The following is a 22,900-nucleotide window of genomic DNA, read 5'->3' as shown; positions in this document are numbered from 1 at the left end:
AAGATGTCCTTCCCCCCATTCTTCCCCGTGAGAACCTGGTAGTAAAGGGAGTAAGGTCAGGGCTTTGGTAGTAAAGGGAGTAAGGTCCAGGGCTTTGGATACTTTCTGGGGTTCCACTGAAACTATTAGCATATGGCTTCTGACCATAAGAAACCTAGAATTATAGGTACATTTGTCAATTTATCCATTCAGCAAACATCTAGGAAGCACCCATTCTAGACTAAACATTGTATAAGTCCTGCAGATGAAAAAGTATTCAAAAGGAAATCATTATTTGGAAATCACATACAACTATGTAAATAAGATTTTACAGTACGATGTAATAAGTGCAAGGGGAAAGGGCAGAATGAAAAAAAATGCTGAAGATCCAGCTTTGGACAGGCACGGTGTTAGACATTTAAAAATTTAGTACATCTTCAGATGTACTGTCTTATTTTAAATTCTCGTTATGAAAATGCGAACTGAGCTCTGAGATAAAATGAGTTTCCAAAGTCACACAGCTAGGAAACAGGACAGCTGGGCTTTGAACCACCCTCTTCCGACTCTCCAGGAGCGGGTGAACCACAGTCTGTAAGCTGAGTTCAGCCCACTGCCTGCTTTTGACCCTTGAGCTCTGAGTATTTTTCACGTTTTTAAATGGCTGAAACAAATGTACTATTTTGTGACATATGAAAATGATGTAACATTCAAATTTAGCGTCTATGAGTAAAGTTTCATTGATACACAGTCAGTTGCACCTTCTCATGTCTCGTCTATGGCTTCTCTTGAACTATGACAGCAGAGTTGAGTGCCTGCAGCAGGCACAGCGTGGCCCCCAAAGCCTGAACTATTGACTACCCGGCCCTCGTCGGGTAAAGTTTGCCAATCCCTGTACAGTGTCGGGCCGACTGAAGCTACCTGCTTCAGAGCGAGGTGCTGACCTTGAGCCAGATCTTCAAGTTTAGTGGTGTCTTTAAGGACAGAGAAGGCAGAAACGGTGCTCCAGGCAGAGAAAGGATAGATGCGAGAAAGGAAAAGGAGGAACGGTTCCATGTGTGAAGAGAAGGGGACGCTGACGAAGTTGGAGAGGTAGGTGGGGCTGGGCGGTCGAGGCCAGGCCAGAGTTTACAGGCAGGACAGGCGGCTGTGAGTCCCAGAGGTTCACTGAGCTGCAGAGTCACCCAGATTTGCATGTCAGAAACATCTCTATTACCTGTTCATTATAAATTTCCAGCCTACTGAACGTAACCTGTATGGAGAAGAGCATACAAAGTAAATATTCTTTTGAAACAGTTATTTTGGGGGCAGAGAAGTGATAGGGAAACAACATAAATGTTGAATAACAGGGAAAAAGCTGATAATAAAGCAAAGCTCTGTTTCAGTGTGCAATATGAGGTTCTCAAATAATGATATGGGGGAAGTTCTTACTATAATTAAAAACAGGTATAGGCTGGGCGCGGTGGCTCACGCCTGTAATCCCAGCACTTTGGGAGGCCGAGGCGGGCGGATCACCTGAGGTCAGAAGTTCGAGACCAGCCTGGCCAACATGGTGAAACCCCCGCCTCCACTAAAAACACAAAAATTAGCCAGGCAGGGTGGCGGGTGCTTGCAGTCCCAGCTGCTCGGGAGGCTGAGGCAGGAGGGTCACCTGAACCTGGGAGGCGGAGGTTGCAATGAGTTGAGATCGTGCCACTGCACTCCAGCCTGGGCAACAGAGTGAAGCTCCATCTCAAAAAAATAAAAACAACAACAACAAAAAGATACCAAACAGTAGTGTATGTGTTTTGGTCTCGACTGGGGACAGAGAAAGGCGGTTCTTTCATGTTCACACCCCAACCTGAACATAGGTAGAGAGACTGGTCTCCACCCTCCCATGCTCTCGGACTCCTGCTAGCCAAGCTCGCACCTCTTAAGCAGGACTGGGGGACTCTGAATGGCTCTAGTCTAGAGCAAAGGCCTCAAGTACTGGCGTTTTCCCACCTCCCCCAGGAAAAAGCTGGCTTGTCTGTGAGTCACCCGGCAGTAAGTCTTGCTAGTCAGGCCCTGCAGCCACAGAGTTTCCTGTTAGCTTCTGTGTGTCTCATGTTTTTTTATTTTTATGTGTAATATATCCATGTAAGAGTGTTTAAAAATGAACAACGGGCCAAGCATTAGCAGACAGAGAAAGCCTCCAATACGAGAGGGGGGTCAAAGCAAACAAGTAGAAAGAAGGAACTCGGAAAACAGACTGAGAGTAGAAGGCAATGTTTTCTTCTTTCTTTTCTTTTCTTTTCTTTTTTTTTTTTGAGACAAGGTTCTGCTGTCGCCCAGGCTGGAAAGGTAGTGGTGTCATCTCAGCTCACTGTAGCCTCAACCACTGGGCTCAAGCGATTCTCCTGGCTCAACCTCCCGAGTAGCTGGGACTACAGAATCATGCCACCACGCCCGACCAACTTTTGTATTTTTAGTAGAGGTGAGAGTTTGTCGTCTTGCTCAGGCTGGTCTTGAACTTCTGGCCTCAAGTGATATGCCTCCCTCGTCCTCTCAAAGTGCTGGGATTACAGGCATGAGCCACCATGCTCAGCTTAGAAATATTTTTTAAAGCCCTAGAAGTAATAGCCTCCAAGAAAGAATTATACCCATGGAAGAAAAGAGGATTTTATTTAAAAGAACAACCGGAGAGTAAAAGAAAGTGCTTGTAAGTTAAATTTATGAATGACAGCCAAAATAAAAATGCAGGAGAGTTATAATATCATTAAGGGAATCTTCTAGAATGCAGAATAAAAAAGAGCAGTGGTGGCTCACACTTGGAATTCCAGCTACTTGAGAGGCTGATGCCAGGAGGCTCCCTTGAGCCCAGGAGTTCAAGACAAGCCTGGGCAACATGAGTGAGACTCCATCTCTTTTAAAAAAGAAAAGACCAAGAAATAGAAGATAGGTTATAAAAGATAATAAAATTAGAATATTAGTACAAGAGGCCCAAAATCCAATTAGTAGGAATTTCAGAAAGGGAAAACAAGAAATACAGGAGATGAAATAATAAATAATATCAGAAAAGTTTTCCAGAACTGAAGGACAGGAATCTCCAGACTGAAAGAGGTCCACCAAGTGTCCAGCACGAAAAATGAAAAAAGAATCATTAAGATATCAGAACATCAAGGATAATGAGAAGACCCTGAAGGCTGCGAGAGATAAACTGACCCTCAAAAAAGATTACATACGAAGAACTGGGGATCAGAATGGTAGCCGACTTCTCAGCTGCAACACTAGAACTTAAAATATAATGGAGATCTTCAATACTCTCAGAATTCTATTCCAGGTAAATGTCAATCACATGTGGAGGTACGAAAAGATATTTTCAGTTGTGCAAAGGATGAACAAAAAAGTACTCTGGATGCACCTTTTCTGAGGAAACTGCAGCAAAAGAGAGTGAATCAAGAAAGAAGAATACATTGGATCCAGGAGTCAGGGGAGCCAGTGAAGATGAAGGTTGAAGTCAAGTTCCAGAATGAGTGTTGAGGTAGCCCTGCAGAAACAGTGCTCCCAATTGTGCCAATACAATTAATACGATTGGAATAGGAGAATTGACTCCTGCTGAAGGAGACCCCAAAAATCACGGCACCATTACGTTCGAGTGTATGGAAAAGATTTGTCAATAGGCATGTGACAGTGATTTGGAGCACTTAGAAAGATTTATAGAAAAGTAAACATCATTGAAATGGCAATTTAAAATTCCAAGAAAAATAAAATGTGGAAAGGATGTATGCATTATTTGGTGCAGCAGTGAACAATACTTGTGCTGTTAAAATGTTAACAATTAAATCCTGAGGCAGAAACTGTTAAGAAAAAATAATAAGATGTCAACAATTATTGATTTAACCAAATGTTATAATAAGCATTGTCCTAAATGTAGGGAGTATGTTGGGGGAATGTACTGTGGTTGGGGAGTGTGTGGGGGAACGTACTGTGGTTAGGGAATACGGGGAAATGTCCTGTGGTTGGGGAATATGCCGGAATGTACCGTGGTTGGGGAATATGGGGGGGAGCGTACTGTGGTTGGGGAGTATGGGGGGAGCGTACTGTGGTTGGGAGTATGTGGGGGGAACGTACTGTGGTTGGGAGTATGTGGGGGAACGTACTGTGGTTGGGAGTATATGGGGGGAGCGTACTGTGGTTGGGGAGTATGTGGGGGGAGCGTACTGTGGTTGGGAGTATATTGGGGGAACGTACTGTGGTTGGCAGTATGGGGGGGAGCGTACTGTGGTTGGGGAGTATGGGGGAGCGTACTGTGGTTGGGGAGTATGGGGGGAGCGTACTGTGGTTGGGGAGTATGTGGGGGAGCGTACTGTGGTTGGGGAGTATGTGGGGGGAGCGTACTGTGGTTGGGAGTATATGGGGGAGCGTACTGTGGTTGGGGAGTATGGGGGGAGCGTACTGTGGTTGGGGAGTATGTGGGGGGAGCGTACTGTGGTTGGGAGTATGGGGGGAGCGTACTGTGGTTGGGGAGTATGGGGGGAGCGTACTGTGGTTGGGGAGTATGTGGGGGGAGCGTACTGTGGTTGGGGAGTATGGGGGGAGCGTACTGTGGTTGGGAGTATATGGGGGGAGCGTACTGTGGTTGGGGAGTATGTGGGGGAGCGTACTGTGGTTGGGAGTATGGGGGGAGCGTACTGTGGTTGGGGAGTATGTGGGGGGAGCGTACTGTGGTTGGGGAGTATGTGGGGGGAGCGTACTGTGGTTGGGAGTATGGGGGGAGCGTACTGTGGTTGGGGAGTATGTGGGGGGAACGTACTGTGGTTGGGAGTATGGGGGGGGAGCGTACTGTGGTTGGGAGTATGTGGGGGGAGCGTACTGTGGTTGGCAGTATGGGGGTGAGCGTACTGTGGTTGGGGAGTATGGGGGGAGCGTACTGTGTTTGGGGAGTATGGGGGGGAGCGTACTGTGGTTGGCAGTATGGGGGGGAGCGTACTGTGGTTGGGAGTATATGGGGGGAGCGTACTGTGGTTGGGGAGTATGGGTTGAACGTACTGTGTTTGGGGAGTATGTGGGGGACGTATCATGGTTGGGGAGTATGTGGGGGGGATGTATTGTGGTTGAGGGCATTGGTGTGGCCGAGTTAAATTATCTTCTACCACGGTGGGAAGACAGTAGATGGTGTCCAGAATTGCTTTTGCAGAAGAGACCAACCAACGTTATTTATAAGTATGGAGATGGCTACCAGGGCAAACAGTGAGAAGGTGGAAGAAAGTAACTGGAGAATAGAGGCAAAGGGGAGAGGATGGGCAGGAGACCGGTGGTTTCCACTATAAGCCTTTCAGAACAATTTGAAGTTTGACAGCTTAATTGAGATACAATTCACATACCATATAATTCACCAACTTAAAATGTTCCATGCAATGGTTTTTAGTATATTCACAGAGCTGTGAAACTGTCAACAATCTAAATTTAGAATATTTTGTTTACTGACAAAAGAAAACTGTTACTCCCCTTTCTCTGCCTTCTCCCCTCCCCTCCCCTCCCCCCCCCCCTCCCCTCCCCTCCCCCCCCACCCCACCCCACAACATCCAGCCCAAGGCAGCTGCCAATTTCTTTTCTATCTCTATAGATTTGCTTCTCCTGGAAATTTCATTCAAATAGAATCATACAGTGTGTGGTCTTTTGTCTCTGGCTTCTTGTACTTAGAATGATGTGTTCAAGGTTTGTCCACATTGTAATGTGTTAGAGTTTCATTCCTGTTTAAGGCTGAATCATCCGTTGTAAGGATAGACCAATTTTATTCAACTGTTCATCAGTGGATGGGCGTTTGGGCTGTTTCTACTTCATGGCTATTGTAAATATGCTGCCACGGAAAATTCAGAAAATTGTGTGGAAATATTCTCTCTCTTGGTTATTTGAGGTTTTAAACTAGACTTGTATTCCTTTGAAAATATTTGAATTAAAAATTAGAGGCTGGGCGCAGTGGCTCATGTCTGTAATCCCGGAGCTTTAGGAGGCCAAGGAGGAGGGATTGCTTGAGGTCAGGAGTTTGAGACCAGCCTGGGCAACATAGCAAGACCCCATCTCTACAAAATATAAATATAAAAATCTAAATGAATAAATATTAGAAAGGTACTGAAATGTTAACGGTAGTTAGGTGATATTATAAATACAAAATTCTCTAACTTGAACACGTTACCATTAACATCAGAGAAATAAGATAAAAATAATGCTGTATTGCATTTTCATAACACCAGCTTAAAAGGTCCTACCATTTTAAGAAAGCAGAACCATGAACTATGCTTACAGGCATCTGTTGACATTCTCCTGTCATGTTTTAAAGCTAATTATGTTATTGGATGCTACACTCCATCTTGAAAATGTCACCAACGTTCAGTGAATCTAAAATCTGGTCTTGGGCCTCGTATGCTAGGGCAAGTAAGAGGCTATGCTCTGTGTAAAAAACAATTTAAAAACGAAGTAATATTCTTCAGAACGAAAAGCAAGTTGATTAAGACTAGAATAGAGCCACAACCTTGGCAGAAGAGGATGGCAAAGGGAGCCATAGACGTGAGTCGGCTAAGGTTTTGTCTTATAAACCAAATAATATCCAATAATAATCCCTTGTTAGGGTTAGCAATTAAGATACCTGTTTCTAGAATATCACACCAGAGTGACTTTCCTTGGATTTGCCTCCATATAACCAGAAAAATCCAACATGTTATTTAGCTGCAACATGATTTTGTAATCATATAAACATTTTGGTATGAAAAACAAACATTATCCTAAAATAGAGATGCTGAGAACTTCCATTTGGGGAAGGGTCTAGAATGAAAAAATACAATTCCTTAAAGAAAGGATTTGAGACTACGTACCTGGTGCTCTTGATTTCTCCCCTGGCTCTCAGTTGCTGGAAAGAGCTGCTCACGCACAGTTGGAATAATACCCTTGTTTAGCTTTTCCCAGAGCCAGTTTGGCCGCAGGCTAGGAGAGTTGCACTGTAGCCTTGCCAAGCACTGTCTAGAATTCCCCTGCCAAGGTCATGGAAGACGTCGCTCTGGAAAGATGACAGGTGGCATATTCAGCACAGGCCAGTGGCGCGCAGATTTCCTCTTCCTACTTTCTCAGTCCTCTTAAATCTGAATAAGTATCCCGACCTTCATAAATCCCACCTCGATTCATACCATGAGACCTGCTTGAAATACAACTCAGATGCTGGCTTAGAACAGGTGGCGTAGAACTGAAAGGGATTTGTCAGTTTGGAAAACACTAATCATTTACATTCATGGATCACATCGGCTACATCCTGAACTAGCTAACCCCCATCGGTCATGCAATTGCGTACTTTATAGTCTTGCCAAAACGTGGGCCAGGTCTTTAAAATTAAGCAATTAGACAAAAATGTCAAGGCACAGAAACCATTCAAAGCATCTTCTACTACTTTATTCGTTGACTCAAACAATAACATCACAATATAGCCACACTAATTTTAGTCCTCTGTTAGTGAACTCTTCTCTTTTTCTACTTTTTCCAGTGGTTCTGGAACACACACGCACGTGTGCACGTGCACACACACACACACACACGTGCAACCCCCTTTTTAAAGTTAAAATAGAAATGTTTGTGCCCACAGTTGCTGAAAGAGAGGGGATGTGGTCTGCCTCCTTTTATCATCTGGGCTGTGGCCATAGACCGCAATAGTTATCTTATTTGAGGCTGTTTCAACGTGTATATTTCTTCCTACTCTCTAATAGCAATGGTAAAGCACTAAGCATTCGATATTCCATTTGTTACAATGTATACATGTGTATAATTTATTTCATGTTTCTGGGGAAAATGCACATACTAACATAGTGTGATTTACATGAGGACAATAGACAATAACCAACGTTCATGCAATATTTGAGAAAGGGATAAAAATTATTCCGCCAAAAGGGTTGGGGGAGCGCTAGACTTGAAACTGTGGAGTTTCACCAGTGGTTTTCCAGAACACTGTGACCACACTTTTACCAGAAAAATATCTTTGTGTAACAGATGTTGACCCTACCGTGGAAGCTGCGTGCTAAACCTGACACACGCCCACCGAGTAAAAGTAACTAGTTTTGCTGTTTTGTTTTCTCAGTGCTATTGGAGATTTGGGAAAATATTTTGTGTGTGTGCTTGATTTTCATGGATTGAAAACTTTAAACAAATAATACGGCCTGGGCGTGGTGGCTCGTGCCTGTAATCCCAGCACTTTGGGAGGCCGAGGTGGTGGATCACCTGAGGTCAGGAGTTCAAAACCAGCCTGGGCAACATGGTGAAACCCCATCTCTACTAAAATATAAAAAATTAGCCGAGCGTGGTGGCAGGTGCCTGTAATCTCTGCTACTCAGAAGGCCGAGGCAGGAGAATCGTTTGGACCTGGGAGGCAGAGGTTGCAGTGAGCGGAGACTGCACCACTGCACTCCAGCCTGGGCAACAGAGGGAGACTCCGTCTCAAAAAACAAAACAAAAACCCCAGGTGTTGGCGTGGCCACGCTGCCTCAGAAGCCTCCCTCGCCTCTCCCTAGCTTCTGGTGGCTCCTCCACTCCTTGCTGCTTCACTCCACTTTGTGGCCACTGCCACATGCTTCCCCGTGTCTGAGTGTCCAAATTTCCTCCTCCTTGTAAGGATTGGACTTAGGGCTCACTCAAATCCCGTCTGGCCTCATCTGCCAAGATGCTGTTTGCACATAGGGTCCCATTCTGAAGTTCTAGATGGACGTGAATTCAGCCCATTACAGCACCTTTGTAGAGAATCAGTTGATGATATGTATGAGGGTCTGTTTCTGGACACTCTCTTCTGTTCCATTGATCCGTATGTCTATCTTTAAACCAATACCAGGCCGGGCATGGTGGCTTATACCTGTAACCCAGCACTTTGGGAGGCTGAGGCAGACAGATCACCTGAGATCAGGAGTTCGAGACCAGCCTGGCCACCATGAGGAAACCCCATCTCTACTAAAAATACAAAAATTAGCCGGGCATGATGACACGTGCCTGTAATCCCAGCTACTCGGGAGGCTGAGGCAGGAGAATCGCTTGAACCCTGGAGGCTGAAGTTGCAGTGAGCAGAGATCATGCCATTGCACTCCAGCCTGGGCTACAAGAGGGAAACTCCCTCTCGAAAATAAATAAATAATAAATAAAAAACCAGCACCACACCATCTCGATTACTGTAGCTTTGTGGTGGGTTTTACGTTCTCCAACTTCATTCTCTTTCAAAATAATTTTGGCCATTCTGAGTCCTTTTTTCAATTTCATGTAAATTATTGAAATCATGTATCAATTTCTACCAAAAATGCCTGCTGGCGTTTTGATTGAGATTGCTTTGTTTTGTTGATCAATTTGACTTCTGAATAATGTTGTCTTCTTACTTATTTAAATCTTCCTTTCAGTAATGTTTTATAGTGTTCAATGCACAGTTTTTGCACTTATTTTGCTAAATTTATCCTTAAAGTATTTCATGTTTTTGATACTATTGTTCATATTTTAAAATTTCATTTTCCAATTGTTCATCGCTATTTTGGTTTAGAGAAATACTATTGCTTTCTGTATATTGCCTTTTCTAAACACATTTATTAACTGTAGTAGCTTTTTTGTTTCGTAGCGCACTTAGGATTTTTATTTTTTAGTTTAGTTTTTGGAGATAAGGTCTCACTACGTGGCCCAAGCTGGAGTGCAGGTGCCGTTCACAGGTGCAATTATAGCCCACTGGAGTCTTGGACTCCCGGCCTCAAGTGATCCTTCTGCTCAGCAGGATTCATGTCATCTGCAAATAGTTTTACTTTTTCTTTTTCTTTTTTTTTTGAGACGGAGTCTGCCTCTGTCGCCCAGGCTGGAGTGCAGTGACACGATCTCAGCTCACTGTAACCTCTGCCTCCTGGGCTCAAGTGATTCTCTTGCCTCAGCCTCCCAAGTAGCTAGGATTACAGGCACCCACCACCAAGCCCAGCTAATTATTATTATTATTATTATTATTATATTTGTAATTTTAGTAGAGACAGGTTTCATTATCTTGGCCAGGCTGGTCTTGAACTCCTGACCTCTGATGATCCACCTGCCTTGGCCTCCCAAAATGCTGGGATTACAGGCGTGAGCCATCGTGCCCGGCCTTCTTTTTCTTTTATTTTTTGAGACAAGGTCTCACTCTGTTGTCCAGGCTGGAGTGCAGTGGTGTGATCTCAGATCGCTGCAGCCTCTGCTTCCCCAGGTCAAGTGATTCTCCTACCTCAGCCTCCTGAGTAGCTGGGATTACAGGTGTGCGCCACCACGCCCAGCTAATTGTTGTATTTTTTGGTAGAGACAGGGTTTCACCATGTTGGCCAGGCTGGTCTCGAACCCCTGACCTCAAGTGATCCTCCTGCCTTGGCCTCCCAAAGTGTTGGGATAACAGGCGTGAGCCACCTGCCCAGCCTACTTCTTCTGAATCGGCATATTTCTTATTTCCTACCAATGGTCTTTGCCCTGGCTAGAACTTGTAGTGAATGTTGTATAGCAGTGATGGGAACAGACACCCTTGGCTTGCCTGCCGTCCTATGGAGAACACCTGCTTCACCATCAAACATGATGGAAGCTGCTTTCCAGGCAAGTTCTATTTCTAGGAAACTTCCACTCATTTCAAGTTTGTGGAGAATTTTATGAATGAGGGTTAAATTTTGTCATTCTTTTTGCAGCCGATCATATTTTTTCTCCTGTATTCTATTCTAGATCATGAACTTTAAATGTTAAAACAATTTTACATGCCTAGGAAAGGGCCCACTTGGTAGTGATTGAGCTTGATTGATGGTGATAGTAATATATTAAGGCCCACCTAATATGTGATTCGATTGTGTTTGCTGAAACTTTGATAATAATTTTTGTGTCTGTGTTCATGAAAGATAATGGTCGACAGTGTTTTTGTAGTATCTTTGGCTGCTCTTGTTGGAATACTGGCTTCATCAAATGAAACGGGAAGGGTTTACTATCATCTGCATTTTTTTTTTTTATTTCTTTCTTTGGTAGAATTCACCAGCAAAGATACCTGGGACTGGAGTTTCTTTGTGAGGTTTTTAGTTACAAATTCAATTTATTTAATAGATACAGGACTATTTGAGTCATCTGTTTCTTTGCATGAACTTCAGTAGCTTGTGTCTATTTGTTGTTGAATGTATTGGCGTTAAGTTGTTCAAAATATTTTTAATCATTCTTTTTAAAAAAGGGAGATGCGATCTTGCCGTGTTACCCAGGCTGCTCTCAAGCCCCTGGCCTCAAGCAGCCTGCAGCCTCGGCCTCCCAGAGTGCTGGGATTGCAGCTGTGACCCGGCCTCCTCCTTCTTTTAATGTCCCTAGGATCACTTATGCTCTTGGTATTTGGCTTATCGATTTTATGGATGTTTTCAAAGAACCAGCTTTAGGTTTCAGTGTTTTTTCTCTATTGTTTTACTGTTTTTCGTTTCATTAATTATCACTTTTATCTTTTTTCTTGTGCTGCTTGTTTTATGTTTAATTTGCTCTCTTTTCAAATTCTTAATTGGAAGATTACAATGCCAATTGGAGATGATTATTCTGTAATGTAAGCTTGACTGCTAGAAAACCTCCCCTCAGCTCCATTTAGATGCATCCCACATATAAAAATATATGTGTGTGTATTACGTGTGTGTATGTGTGTATATGTGTGTATTTGTGTGTATATGTATGTGTATTTGTATATATGTGTGTCTGTGTATGTATTTGTATACATGTATGTGTGTGTATGTGTGTATATGTGCTTGTATGTGTGTATATGTGTGCATATGTATTGTGTGTATGTGTTTATGTGTAAGTGTATGTGTGTATATGTGTGCATGTGTAGTGTGTATGTGTATTTGTGTGTATGTATGTGTATCTGTATGTGTATGTGTGTATATGTGTGTGTATTTGTGTGTATATGTATGTGTGTGTATATGCGTGTGTATCTGTGTGTGTATATTTGTGTGTATATGTGTATCTGTGTGTGTATATTTGTGTGTGTGTATATTTGTGTATGTGTCTGTGTGTATATTTGTGTGTGTATGTGTGTATGTGTGTGTATCTGTATGTGTGTGTCTATGTGTGTGTATGTGTGTGTGTGTGTATATATTTGTCTATCCCTACTGCATACTCCATGCTTGTTCCACACATTTTGACAAGTGTCTTGAGTTGCCTTTTTTTGTCTTTTTTAAAAATTTTATTATTCTTATACTTTAAGTTTTAGGGTACATGTGCACAATGTGCAGGTTTGTTACATATGTATACATGTGCCATGTTGGTGTGCTGCACCCATTAACTCGTCATTTAGCATTAGGTATATCTCCTAATGTTGTTCCTCCCCCCTCCCCCCTTTTTTTTTGTCTTTTAAACATTTTTTTAAACTTATTTTTTATTTTTTATTTTTTTGTAATACTGTTTCTCTGGCCTCTTCCTTTTTTTTTTTCTTTGAGATGGAGTCTCGCTCTGTCACCCAGGCTGGAGTGCAGTGGCGCGACCTTGGCTCACCTCACTGCAAGCTCCGCCTTCCAGGTTCACGCCATTCTCCTGCCTGAGCCTCCCGAGTAGCTGGGACTACAGGTGCCCGCCACCACGCCCGGCTAATTTTTTTTATTTTTAGTAGAGACGGGGTTTCACCGTGTTAGCCAGGATGGTCTCAATCTCCTGACCTCGTGATCCGCCCGTCTTGGCCTCCCAAAGTGCTGGGGTTACAGGCGTGAGCCACCGTGCCCGGCCGGCCTCTTCCTTTTAAGTAGTGTTTTGGTTTTCATTCAGTTAAAAAAAATGTTTTCTAATTTCCCTAGTGGTTTTTTCTTTAACCAATGGATTATTTAGTCTGTTATTTTCCAAATGCTTGTGAATTTCCCAAATATTTTTCTTTCTGGTTTGACTCCAGTGTGGTCAGAAAATATACTTCATATGATTTTCAGTCTTTTTATTTATTTATTTATTTATTTTTTTGAGACAGGATCTCACTCTTACTGCCCAGGCTGGAGTGCAGTGGTGCAATCACGGCTCACTGCAGCCTTGACTTCCTGGGCTCGAGTGATCCTCCCACCTCAGCTTCCAAAGTAGCTGGGACCACAGGTGCGCACCACCACGCCCAGCTAATTGTATTTTTAGCAGAGACGGTTTTTCGTCATGTTATCCAGGCTGGTCTCAAACTCCTGGGCTCAGGCGATCCACCTGTCTTGGCCTCCCGAGGTGCTAGGATTATAGACACACACCACCATGCCCAGCCAACTTCAGTCCTCTTACACTTACATTTATTGAGACTAGTTTTATGATCTGAAATACTGTCCACCATGATGAATGTTCTGTGTGTACTTAAAAAGAACGTGTGTGCTGTGGCTGGGCGGGAAGTGGTTGACCTGTTTTATGATATAATTGTCAATTAGGTTGATATTATTCTGCTCTTCTATAATATTACAGAGTTTTGTGAATTACTGAGATAGGAGTGTTGAAATCACTAAATACAGTTGTAGATTTGTCTATTTTTCTGTTTCTGTTTTTGCTTTGTGTACTTTAAAGCTCATTTTTTAGGTACATACCCATTCAGGCTGGCTATGTCTCCTTAATGAATTCTTTCCTCATTATTAAATATTTCTTGTTCTGAAACCTATGCAATGTGATGTAAATGTAGCCTCTAGTTTTTTTTCCTTAGCGTTTGCATGCTCTTTTTTTAAATATGTAAACCAGGTTTTTTAAAATCCTGTGATACAGAAGCACTTAAACCACCCCCTACCCACACACACATTTTGTAGATAGATATAGTTGGATCCTGCTTTTTCTGTCTTATGTGATGATCTTTGCTTTTTAATTGGTCATGTTTAGGCTATTTATATTTTATATAATAATTGATATAAATTATTGGAATTAAATCTACTATCTTGCTATTTGTATTCTACTTATCCCATCTCCTCTGTGTCTAAATCCCAAACATGGCAGGATAAGAGGGGTAAAGAATGTTTTACAGTTCCGTTTCCCCACACTTGACTCTTTAGTTAGTTATACTTGTTTTACTTATTTATTTCATATTGATTGCTCTAGGGCACCAGTTCACACAATGCATTCCAGGGTCTGTGAGATATTTTCAGGGTGTTTGTAAAGTGACACTTCCTTTTGTGATCGTACTAATGTTTGTTTTTTTCATTCTCATCCTCTCATGAACATAGAATGGAGTAACGTGTGCAGTGGGGTTTGCCAGAGGCTACGTAACGTGATTTTATACATGACATGCAGGGCAGAGAATCAAGCTCTTTCATGAAGTCAGACATTACAGAGATTTCAAAAAATGGAGAAATGGAAAGCAGTGCCATTCTCTTCGGCGCTGGCTCGAGTACTATTTTTTGGCCTGGCATGGTGTTTCACACTGAAGGTCCCAGTGCTTCGGGAGGTAGAGGCAGAAGGATCATTTGAGCCTAGGAGTTCGAGACCAGGCTGGGCAACAGAGCAAGAACTCATCTCTAAAGAAAAATAATAATAGATCGGGCGTGGTGGCTCACGCCTGTAATCCCAGCTCTTTTAGGAGCTGAGGCAGGCAGATGACTTGAGGTCAGGAGTTCGAGACCAGCCTGGCCAACATGGTGAAATCCCACCTCTACTAAAATACAAAAATTAGCCGGGTGTGGTGGCACATGGCTGTAATTCCAGCTACTTGGGTGGCTGAGGCAGGAGAATCTCTTGAACCTGGGAGGCAGAAGTTGCAGTGAGCCAAGATTGCACCACTGCACTCCAGCCTGGGTGACAGAGTGAGACTCCATCTCAAAATAAAAAAAGAAAGAAAGAAAATTACTTTTCATAAAAATATTTTTATATTATGTATGTTTACTAGTAATGGATTTTTAATGTTTTTATTAACTGATGTTTTGTAATAAAACAAACCCTGTGCCCTAGGGTTACAATAGATTTCTTTTTTTTTTTTTTTTTTGAGACGGAGTCTCGCTCTGTCGCCCAGGCTGGAGTGCAGTGGCGCAGTCTCAGCTCACTGCAAGCTCCGCCTCCCGGGTTCACGCCATTCTCCTGCCTCAGCCTCTCCGAGTAGCTGGGACTACAGGCGCCCGCCACCATGCATGCCCTGCTAATTTTTTTTTATTTTTAGTAGAGATGGGGTTTCACCGTGGTCCTGATCTCCTGACCTCATGATCCGCCCGCCTCGGCCTCCCAAAGTGCTGGGATTACAAGCGTGAGCCACCGCGCCCGGCCAATAGATTTCTTTAAAATATTTTATTTTCAAATATTATATTACTTTCTATATAATGCAAAACCTTAAAACAATATACTTCTGGTAGCTGTCTCTTTTTTTTGGTGTTGTCATGTTTTATTTCTGTATTTGTTTTGAATCCCAACAGAATTTATTATTCTTGCTTTGACAATCAATGGTCTTTCTGAAAGATTCAAAATTAGAAAAAATTTTCTTGGGCACAGTGTTCTAGGTTGAGAATTTTTTTTTTTTTGAGATGGAGTCTCATTTTGTCACCCAGGCTACAGCGCAGTGGTGCGATCTCAGCTCACTGCAACCTCCGTCTCCTGGGTTCAAGTGACTCTCCTGCCTCAGCCTCCCTAGTAGCTGGGATGACAGGCATGTGCCACCACGCCCAGCTAGTTTTGTTTTGTATTTTTAGAAGAGATGGGGTTTCACCATGTTGGCCAGGCTGGTCTTGAACTCCTGACTTCAAGCCATCTACCTGCCTCAGCCTCTCAAAGTGCTGGGATTACAGGCGTGAACCACTGCTCCTGCCCAAGGTTGAGAATTGCTTTCGGCTCTTAACTCTCTCCATTGTGTTCTAGCTTGCATACTTCTGACAGTATATCTGCTGTCATTCTTGTTGTTCCCCCATCTTTTCTCACTTGTTTTTAAGATTTTATCACTGGATTAGAGCTGTGGGTTTATAGTTTCCATCAAATTTGGGAAAATCTCAGCCATCATTTCTTCAAGTATTTTTTTGCACACACCCCCCTCCCATTCTTTCTGTGACTCCAATTACATGTAGAGTAAGATTGTCCCACATGTCACTGAAGCTCTGTTCATTTCCTCCCCATAACTTTTTCTGACTGTTTCTCCTTGTCTGTCAAAACTCAGCCTTAAACATCATACCCTTTATTAAACCATTCACCAAATATCCTGTCTAGATTGAATGACCACCTCACCTTTGTACCCCACTGTATCCCATACATCTTATCACAGAACCTGTAACATCTGAGTGCACTTTTTTGTCTGTCTCCCCAAACCAAATTGTGAGCAACTTTAAGGCAGAACAGTGCATGGCACATGATAAATGCTCATTAAAACAGAAGTTCTCAGATGCTAAGTGCCTCATACAATTTGCTTATTTTGCTTATCTCAAAGAAGCAAAATATAATTGACTTGACAGTCATACCTTTTTCAAAGTATGTCAGTACATTGGCAAATGAACTGATTTGAGTATCTAAAAATTACTTAGGCAATAGCTGTATTTTTAGACCTCATGTTCAGCATAGAAAGGAGTAAATTTAAAGTCAAATTCTCACATGGAGCATATATTTATGCTTGCATAAAATTATTGTACTTTCACACTGTGAACACATCATCAGAAACAAAACAACAAAAAACTGGCATTGAAGCTGTGTTTTAAAGCAGCTTACCTGGCCTGCAAATTTACTACTAGGATCAGCTGAAATAAGGACATCACCTTTATCCTTTTGAAATCCATCCTGAGACCAATATGCCAGGTCAAAAGTAAATGTCTTCATATGCTCTGGATTCTTAGGGTCCTGTAGAGTGGTGGTGGTTCTGGAATGCATGGAAATCACACATTTGCTCCCAGAGTTCTCTCTCTACAGTCAAATTACAAATTCAGAGTCAATCATTCCAGTTTCTCTTTGTTATCCAAGTTCATTGTTTTGCAAGTCTTCATACCTAGTAAGAAATTAAGCCAAGAACTTACCCTTCCCTCAGTTTGTTCTCTAATTGTGTTACTTTTAGCAGCTATTATGACAAGCAGTTGTTCCTCTACTCCCTCGGAATTTTTGAAAGGCTTGTCTCTGGTCATATTAACTTTCTGACAAGAACTGGCTCTCTAACACCCACCTGTACTAATAACAATAACTATAGTAGTGGAGAGACTGACTTCCTGCATAACTGCTGAATTCCCCAGTAAAACTAGTGAAAAATTATCCATCAAAAAATGAAAATGAAAAAAAAAAACACCTTTTAAAGCCTCTAGAAATGGTCCTAAGGACAAACAGCACGTGAAGAAACATCTATTCATGGCCGGGTGCAGTGGCTCACACCTGTAATCCCAGCACTTTGGGAGGCTGAGACAGACGGATGACTTGAGGTCAGGAGTTCGAGATCAGCCTGGCCAACATGGTGAAACCCTGTCTCTATTAAAAATACAAAAATTATCTGGGTGTGGTGGCAGGTACCTCTAATCCCAGCTATTCAGGAGGCTACGGCATAAGAATCACTTGAACTTGGGAGGTGGAGGCTGTAGTGAGCTGAGATTGCACCACGGCACTCCAGCCTGGGTGACAGAGTGAGACTGTCTCAAAAAGAAAAAAAAAAAGCATCTATTCAAGAAAATGTACTAAAATTTGGTAAGAAAAGAGTTTGTGGTATTTGAAGCAAGATCTTTCCTTTCCTTTCCCTGCCAGTTCAGGAAGGTGGAGATTCCACTCTGGACAGCTACAGCCAGGAACACAGGGTTCTGTCTCCACTCCAGATCCCAGCTGGAGGACTTTCTTCCCAGGAAGATCGAGATACTAGCATTTCTCATTCTGCCTCTCTCTACCTGTTAGTGAAGCCAAGTGTCAGGTTAATTGGGGGTCTCCCTTTCGCACCCAGCTCCCACTCGAGGAATGGAGGCTCTATTTTGGTTGCAGCATACTGAGCTTACTGGAGTACCGACCACTTTTGCCCTGGGTCCTGAGATGGTTCAACACCAGGAGAGACAAGCTGAGAGGACCTTAGGCTAGGACCCCACCTCCACTGAGTACTCAGCTCCTAGAGCAGGTGTGTCATCTGAAGAGCAGTTGACTATTGTTCACACATCCAATTCCAGAGCTCTGGCTTAGAGATTTTGCCTGGGGGGATAATGAGGCCATACAACCCATGGTGCCTAACATCTCTTCCTAAAGGAACTGACTTCATTCCTAACAGATTGGGGAAGTTCAAGCCTAAGGATGCCCTTGAGAATGGTGGAGGTTGTGATGAAAGACAGCTGAGAAGAGAGTCAAATACAAGTAAAAGTGTATGCCCTCTAATTTGCAGGGATGAACTGGAGAATAAGATAGTTGGAAGGTCAAAAATATCAAACACTGGTTTTAGAAACGATTCCCTTCAAAGGTAGCAGAATTTGATCGGATTCATTTGTAAAGCAATTTATACCCCAGGACATTGTTGAAAACAATAATCAGCCAGCAAATAGTGAAGTTTAACAGCTGGGCATGGGCAAGGAAAGACAGGAAGGGGGCCCTACCAAAACCATTGTTCTCCCAGCGTGACTGGGGCAGACCCAAAACTGTGCTTCCTTAAGGAACAACGGTGGGGGCTGGGGGACATAATAGACTTTACTAAAATAATTCAGCCAGTCACTAAACAAACTGGCAAATGAAAGTAACAAGCCACAGAGGAGACGCAGAGCTAGTAGCCAGAGCTGCTACAATATATCTACAATGTCCAGTTTCTAAGAAAAAATTAGGAGGCACGCAAAGTAACAGGAAAGTATGATCCATATACTGGGGAAGAAACAGGTAACAAAAACAGAGTGAGCAGATGCAGGATTTATCAGAAAAAGACTTTTAAAGTAATCATTATAAACATACAGAATGAAAGAAAACTATGATTAAAGAAAGGATTATAAAGGAATACTTTGAACAAATGAATACCAACAAATTAGATAACTTAGATGAAATAAATTCCTACAAAGGCAGAAATAACAGAAATTGACTCAAGAAAAAAATCTAAATAGACCTAGAACAGGGAAGACAGAAGTAGAAATGCTGGCCGGGTGCCAGCTCGACCGGCTCACGCCTGTAATCCCAGCACTGTGGGAGGCCGGGGCGGGTGGATCACGAGGTCAGGAGATCAAGACCATCCCGGCTAACACAGTGAAACCCCGTCTCTACCAAAAATAGAAAAAATTAGCCAGGCATGGTGGCAGGTGCCTGTAGTCCCAGTTAGTTACTCAGGAGGCTGAGGCAGGAGAATGGCCTGAACCTAGGAGGCAGAGCTTGCAGTGAGCCGAGATCGCGCCACTGCACTCCAGCCTGGGTGACGGAGTGAGACTCCGTCTCAGAAAAACAAAAAACAAACAAAAAACTAAATGCCGGGCACGGTGTCTCACGCGTGTAATCCCAGCACTTTGGGAGGCCGAGGAAGGTGGATTATGAGGTCAGGAGTTTGAGACCAGCCTGACCAACATGGTGAAACCATGTCTCCACTAAAAATACAAAAATTAGCCGGGCATGGTGGTGGGCGCCTGTAATCCCAGCTACTCAAGAAGCTGAGGCATGAGAATCGCTTGAGGCCAGGAGGTGGAGGTTGCAGTGAGCTGACATTGTGCCACTGCACTCCAGCCCGGGTGACAGAATGAGACTGCGTCTCAAAAAGAACAAAATTACAAACCATTATCTCTTATGACTATGCAGGCAAAAATCCTCAAGAAAATACTATGAAACTAAATCCAGCAACATATAAAAAGAATTGCACACCATGACCAAATGGAATTTATCCTAGGGCTTCAAAGTTAGCTCAACAATGGAAATTATTGTATTAATCGTATTTTAAAATTTTCTCTGTATATATGAAAAAATATATACAAATGTATAGAAGCTTTGAGACATTTACTTCCCCACATTACCAATCATGATTATGTCATAATTATGAGTAGCTAAGTCTTATATCTCCTCAGGAAAACATAGCACTATTCACTATGGCATCCTATGGAGATCTATACTTTATGACGGTTTGACGTCCTGCAGCTCACCAGGGCTATCAGATTTCTAGAGATAGCAAACAACTTGCCTTTCATATGCAAACCAACCAATCAAAGCCCATATCCCCACTACCTCCTCTAACTCCCATACAGCAATCAAAGCCCGTATCCCCAACTACCTCCTCTATCTAATTCCTATACACCAAGCCAGTACTTCCCCTGCTCTAAATCACCCCCAAGGCCAGGTACTAAACAACTAAAGACAACTCAAAGGTCAGAGCCCACCAAAATTATTCATACTCTCCAATCCTAAACTTGTCAAACTTGTCTTCTCTGCCTTGCCCATTCCTTCCTGCAGAAACTATGGCAAGGCTCTAAGTCCTGCTCTCTCCTTTCTTTTGCCTGTTCTTGGTACTTCCCCATGTGGCTCTGCATGGTGTGGCGTGCCCCCCTTTAACTGTAAGGCAGTTACACAGAGTTAATTTTGTGGGTACCCACAAAAATAAAAAATAAAAATATAAGGCCAGGCGCAGTGGCTCACGCCTGTAATCCCAGCACTTTGGGAGGCCAAGGTGGGTGGACCCCCTGAGGTCAGGGGTTTGAGACCAGCCTGGCCAACATGGTGAAACCCTGTCTCTATTAAAAATACAAACAAAAAGATTAGCCGGGCGTGGTGAGGGTACCTGTAATCCCAGCTACTTGGTAGGCTGAGGCAGGAGAATCACTTGAACCTGGGAGGTGCAGGTTGCAGTGAGCTGAGATTGTGCCACAGCACTCTAGCCTGGGCAACAAGAGTGAAAAACCATCTCAAAAATAAATAAATAATAATAAAATAGGAATACATTTAATGAAAAAAGTACAAACCATTTACTCTGAAACATATATGACTTTTTTTTTTTTTTTTTTTTGTGAGACAGTCTCGCCCTGTTGCCCAGGCTGGGAGTGCAGTGGTGCGATCTCAGCTCACTGCAAGCTCCCCCTCCCGGGTTCACGCCATTCTCTTGCCTCAGCCTCCTGAGCAGCTGGGACTACAGGCGCCCGCCACCACGCCCGGCTAATTTTTTGTATTTTTAGTAGAGACGGGGTTTCACCGTGTTAGCCAGGATGGTCTCAATCTCCTGACCTGGTGATCCGCCCACCTCAGCCTCCCAAAGTGCTGGGATTACAGGCGTGAGCCACCGCGCCCGGCCAGCTATATGACTTTGTTGAAAGAAACTAAGAAACCAAAGACTGAAAAAACATCCTATGTTTGTGGATCAGAAGACTTAAGGTCATTTGGGAGGCAGTATTCACCAAACCAACATACAGATCCAGCGCAATCCCTAGAACCCACGTGACTTCTTTGTAGCAAATGCTGAGCTAATTTTTTTTTTTTTTTTTTTTTTTTTTTTGTGGAGACGGAGTCTCACTCTGTCACCCAGGCTGGAGTGCAATGGCACAGTCTCAGCTCACTGCAACCTCTGCCTCCCGGGTTCAGGCAATTCTCCTGCCCCAGCCTTCTGAGTAGCTGGGATTACAGGTGCCCCCCACCGTGCCTGGCTAATTTTTGTATTTTTCTTGGAGACAGGGTTTCACCATGTTGATCAGGCTGGTCTCGAACTCCTGACCTCAAGTGATGCATCCGTCTCGGCCTCCCAAAATGTTGGGATTACAGGCGTGAGCCACCATGCCTGGCCATGATGAGCTGCTTCTAAAATTCATATGGATTGCAAAGGACCCTTAGTAGCTAAAACAATCTTGAAAATGAAGAAAAAAGTAGAATTCACACTTCCTGATTTCACAACTTAATACAAACCAACAGTAATGAAGGCAGTGTGGTACTGACAAGGAGAGACATACAAATTAATAGGATTGAGTCCAAAAATAAACCCTGACATCTATGGTCAGCTGATTTTCAACAAGGCTGCTAGAACCATCCAATGGGGAAAAGAAGAGCCTTTTTAAGAAATGATACTGGGAGAATTGGATAGCTATGTGAGAAAGAATGAAATTGGCTGGATGCAGTGGCTCACACCTGTGATCTCAACTCTTTGGGAGCCTGAGGTAGGGGGATAGCTTGAGGCTAGGAGTTTGAGACTAGCCTGGCAACATAGTGAGACCCTATCTCTATTTAAAAAAAAAAGAAGGTTGGTCATAGTGGCATATACCTATAGCCCTAGCTATTTTGGAGGATGAAGTACGGGGAGTGCCTGAGCCCGGGAGTTTGAGGTTACAGTGAGCTTTGATCATACCACTGCCCTCCAGCCTGGGTGACAGAGTGAGTCTCTGTCTCTTTAAAAAAAAAAAAAAAATTGAACTCTTACTATATACAAAATTATCTCGAATTAAAAGCCTAAATGTAAGAGCTAAAACTATAAAAGCCTTAGAAGAACAGGAGTAAATCTTCATGGCCTTGGATTGGACAAAGGATTCTTAGATATGACATCTAAAGCAAAGCAATAAAATTGCCAACACTTAAAATGTTTCTGCTTCAAATAACACCAAGAATGTGAAAAATACAATCCACAGAGTGGGAGGAAAATTTGCAAATCATGTATCTGATAAGGATTCATATTCATAATCTATAAAGATCAGCTCAATAATAAAGATAATCCAGTTTAAAAAATGAGCAAGGAATCTGAATCGATACTTCTGCAAGAAGATAAATAAATACTCCTAAAAAGATGCTTGATATTAGTCACTAAAGAAATGTAAATCACAGCCACGACAGGCCACTTCACATCAGCTAGGATGACTACAATTGGAAAGTCAGATAACAATTGTTGGCAAGGATGTGAACAATTTGGAGCCCTTATGTACTGCTGTTGGGAATATACGTTGGCACAGCTGCTTTGGAAGACAATCTGGGAATATCTCAAATGATGAAACATAGTTACCGTATGGCTCAGCAATTCAATGCTTAGGCATATAACCAAGAGAAATGAAAACACGCCCACACAAAAACTTGTACACAAATGTGTGTAGCAGTCATTAATAGGCAAAATGCAGAACCAACTGAAGTGTCCTTCCACTGATGAACAAAACTTGTGTATCCACAAAAT

At 42.9% G+C, this 22,900-nt stretch overlaps 1 protein-coding gene across 1 annotated transcript in view; it reads right to left on the bottom strand.

Annotated features, from left to right (window-relative positions):
* LOC101177335 (kinesin-like protein KIF28P) overlaps window positions 1-22,900 on the bottom strand; it is a 60,009-nt gene that overhangs the window by 34,255 nt on the left and 2,854 nt on the right. Inside the window, 4 exon segments of the mRNA XM_030812899.1 lie at window positions 1,193-1,228; window positions 6,810-6,889; window positions 6,892-6,991; window positions 16,567-16,754. Of these exon segments, the coding sequence (XP_030668759.1) occupies window positions 1,193-1,228; window positions 6,810-6,889; window positions 6,892-6,991; window positions 16,567-16,754 (404 nt within the window).

Source organism: Nomascus leucogenys, chromosome 5, assembly GCF_006542625.1.
Source record: "Nomascus leucogenys isolate Asia chromosome 5, Asia_NLE_v1, whole genome shotgun sequence".
NCBI classification, from domain to species: domain Eukaryota; kingdom Metazoa; phylum Chordata; class Mammalia; order Primates; family Hylobatidae; genus Nomascus; species Nomascus leucogenys.
The sequence above is the reverse complement of the archived record's forward strand: the minus strand, read 5'-3'. Positions and strand labels throughout refer to the sequence as shown.